Source organism: Diospyros lotus, chromosome 2, assembly GCF_014633365.1.
Source record: "Diospyros lotus cultivar Yz01 chromosome 2, ASM1463336v1, whole genome shotgun sequence".
NCBI classification, from domain to species: Eukaryota; Viridiplantae; Streptophyta; class Magnoliopsida; order Ericales; family Ebenaceae; genus Diospyros; species Diospyros lotus.
The window spans coordinates 41,368,039-41,371,858 of record NC_068339.1 but is presented as its reverse complement, the minus strand read 5'-3'; the positions used below and the strand labels follow the sequence as shown (position 1 = coordinate 41,371,858).

Below are 3,820 nucleotides of genomic sequence, written 5' to 3'. Positions count from 1 at the left end.
AAAAAATAACCTTGCAAGAACAGCAGCAAATACCAGGTGACAACGCTGTGAATCTCCAATTAGAGGCGCCAAATAAAGACAATATAGGCACTGAAAATTGGAGGATTTGGGCAAGAAATCAGTTGAAATTGGTCTCCAAGCGCGACGGATTTGGGAACCAAATTGGAAGCTTTTCTACTAAGAACGGGGTTTCGTTCTTCAGTTCTAAACACCAAACAAAGACGTAGAAGAGCTAGAGTTTGAGAAAGGGAGAGAACCCGAGAATTTCGATAGTCAGAGGGCCGATTTTCGACAAAGCAACGGCGACAAAGTTCATCGTATTTGGCTTCAAACTGGCAATTGCAATGACAGCTTGATTGCTGGAGCTGTCGACGGTGGCAAATGTAGGGAACGGAGAAGACAGAGGGTGTCGCCAAATTTTTTTGAAAGTTTTAGAACTTTAAAAGATGCCACTTCTATCCCAAATTTTTGTGTTATCGTACTTAGACCCGCTATATTCTGTTGCTTATGCGTGTGTCGCTTATGTTTGCTCAAATTTTACGAGTACCCTACAATTTATGACCATTAACATTGCATAAATTGCACAATTATCTCAAAATTTATTCATATTTAATACGAGTTTGAAATTCTTGCTTATTAAATAAAAACTCGATTATCACAACATGCATGTATATATAATTATATTTATATTATTTTTTATATAATTTTTTTAGATATGTTTATCTCTCTCTTTTCAAGATAAGCATGCATTAGACCTTATATATGTCTTCCAATATATTTTAAAAAATTTAACAAACAGTTTGATAAAAGTCTTGAAATGTTTTTCAGTGTTATCTTAACAATTTCATATCTTAATTCGAAAAGTATTTCAATTTTATTTTGATATAACATTATCTTAGTCTTTTTGACAAACGCTACCTTAGATAAATAAAAATATACATAGTTGTCAAGGAAAAGACTAATGTTTCAGTCCAGGCAAAGCAATATAAGTTTGCTTGATAAATAATAAATAGTGATGTATTTAATCGTGTCACATGTGATTCAAGTGTTTCAAGGAGAAAGAGAAAATGTATGTTTTTAAAATGTGATTTTTTTTTTATTTGTATTTAGAGTATTTCTTGTTGTAATATTTAGTTTATAAAAATTAAATATTATAAAAAGTTAGTTTATTAATTTGATATTTAATTTTTGATGTATACTTTGATAAATTTAGATGTAGATTATGTAGAATTTTAGGTAGTTTTCTTAATTACCAGGGTGTTAAAAGAGAAATTCATGAAAATTAGATGGTATGAATATAATTTAAAAAGAAAATCCTAATATAGTATTTAGCTTATATTTGAATAATATATTTAAATGAAATACATAACTTAAAATATAAATTTTTTATAACTATTTTAATTTTATATAAATAAATGAAACCCAAGTAAAGCCCACAGTAATGGTTAAACACAATCTTAATATATTATTTAAAATTTATAAATTAAATTAGGAATGGAAGACGACCTTCCACACCACCTCAGTTGTGCTTTTCTAAGTCAATAAAAAATAAAATAAAATAAAGAAGAGAAATTCATGAAAATTAGAGGGCATAAATATAATTTAAAAGAAAATCCTAAATATAATAGTATTTAGCTTATATTTGAATAATATATTTAAATGAAATACATAACTTAAAATATAAATTTTTTATAATTATTTTAATTTTATATAAATAAATGAAAAGCAAGTAAAGCCCACAGTAATGGTACACACAATCTTAATATATTATTTAAAATTTATAAATTAAAAAAGTAATGGAAGGACGACCTTCCACACCACCTCAGTTGTACTTTTCTAAGTTAATAAAAAACAATAAAGGAGGAGTGATTGTCAAGACAATTAAAAAATAATTTTAGTGGGGAGCGTGAGATCACCATTTGGGGGCACGGGGGGGCATAGGTGAGCGGTGAGAGGACCCTATTTTGACGTAAATGCCATCGTCACCATCATCTTCAGAAGAATCAGACTGCGTCTAAATCCCTTCCCTTCCCCTGCGTTCCTATCCTATCCCATCCCTCTTTCTGAAAAACCGCGGCTCTTTCCTAGGCCCACTGTCCCACTCGCCGGCCAGCCTCTCTCTATTCCTGTGTTCTTCTCTCTCTCTCTCTCTCTCTACAAACTTATATATATATATATATATTGCAAAATAATTTTATATTATCGTCTTATATATATATATATATATATATAGTTGTCAAACCCCAACTCAATTCATTGAGCTTCTCCCTTTCTATCTAAGACATATGTTTTCCAACTCTTCCATGGAGCTTCTTCCGGGTCTTCCAGATCATGTGGCCCTCGAATGTCTCATTCGTTTACCTTTCAATCACTTCTCCGTAGCCGCCTCCGTATGCAAGGGCTGGAAGGCCGAGATTCAGCTACCGGAATTTAAACGCCGCCGGGATGAGGCTGGGTTCTCCCGCTCTGTTCTTCTCCTGGCGCAGGCTTGGGTCGACCGCACCGGGAAAAGAACCTCTAAGGTTACGGCTATTCCCGCTTACCGCCTCACCCTCTGCGACCCAGAAACCGGCTCCTGGTCCGAGCTGCCGCCGTTGCCGGCGTTTCCAGACGGGTTGCCCATGTTCTGCGGCGTCGTCGGAGTTGGGTCGGAGCTGGTAGTGATGGGCGGGTGCGAACCGGGGAATTGGCGGATCTCCAAGTCAGTCTTCGTTTACAGCTTCGTGTTGGGGAAGTGGCGGCGCGGGGCTCCGATGCTGGGCAGGCCGAGAATATTCTTCGGGTGCGCGTCGGATTCCGGCCGGGCGGTGTACGTAGCAGGGGGTCACGACGACGAAAAGAACGCGCTGAAATCGGCGATGATGTATGATGTGGCGAGGGACGAGTGGGCCCCGCTGCCCGACATGGCGAAGGCGCGGGACGAGTGCAAGGCGGTTTTCCACCGTGGCAAGTTCCACGTCATCAGCGGGTACCCGACGGAAATGCAGGGCCGGTTCCGGGCCGACTCCGAAGCCTTGGATATCTCAACCGGGCGGTGGGATCACGAAGAGGACTCATTGAGTGTCCCCATGTGTCCGAGAACCTGCGTGTACGGCGGCGACGGACGGCTTCACATGTGCCGCGACGGCATTGTAATGGCTCGTGGTGGGGACACGTGGGAGCCGGTAGCCGCAATTCCGAAGGCGGTGCGGAACGTGGCGCACGTGACAGCGTGGCAGTCGAAGTTGATGGTGATTGGGTGCGAGCAGTTCGGCGAGGCACACAGAGCTCTGGTGCTGGATCTGAAGAGTGGCGGGTGGAAAGAAGTCGCCGCCGGCGAGGAATTCACCGGCCACGTCCAGGCGGGCTGTTGTCTGGAGATCTAAAGCAAGGCCGATGGACTTGAGTCCAATCACACACACACACACACACACTTGCACAAATATTTTTACTTCAAGTTGAAATGGAAACCAGATTTCGTGTAAAAATTGAATAGAATCAAAGAAGGTCTGGGGAAAGTGAAATTTTGGTCTAAGTTGGAGAAATTCGCATTTTTAAAATAATTCAGTCGACTGTCATGTTAATAGCACCCCCTTGGAACAAAGCTGCCGGCCGCCGGCTGCTTATCCATTGGCTTTCTTTTCTTTACTACCTTCTAGAAGAATGCCATCCCCCCTAGCGTCCGCCCCCACCTCACCTCCACGGCACCACTATGGAACATAACAGCATAATTATATTTCCAAATCTTATTTCTACAAAAGACAGTCCTATGTTCTACCACTTGATACAATTTTAATATTAGTGGGATTATTATTAAAATATTTTAAAATTCTAGAAGTCT

At 39.8% G+C, this 3,820-nt stretch overlaps 1 protein-coding gene across 1 annotated transcript; it reads left to right on the top strand.

Annotated features, from left to right (window-relative positions):
• Positions 1–2,143: 2,143 nt before the first annotated feature.
• Positions 2,144–3,514, top strand: LOC127794139 (F-box/kelch-repeat protein At1g80440-like). Its single transcript, XM_052325053.1, has one exon. It carries the CDS (start codon positions 2,286–2,288, stop codon positions 3,363–3,365), a length of 1,080 nt encoding a protein of 359 aa, XP_052181013.1. The 5' UTR covers positions 2,144–2,285; the 3' UTR covers positions 3,366–3,514.
• The last annotated feature ends 306 nt before the right edge of the window (positions 3,515–3,820 follow it).

Coding starts and splice junctions, on each gene's coding strand:
- LOC127794139 (XM_052325053.1), top strand. CDS start 2,286: ATGTTTTCCAACTCTTCCATGGAGCTTCTTCCGGGTCTTCCAGATCAT.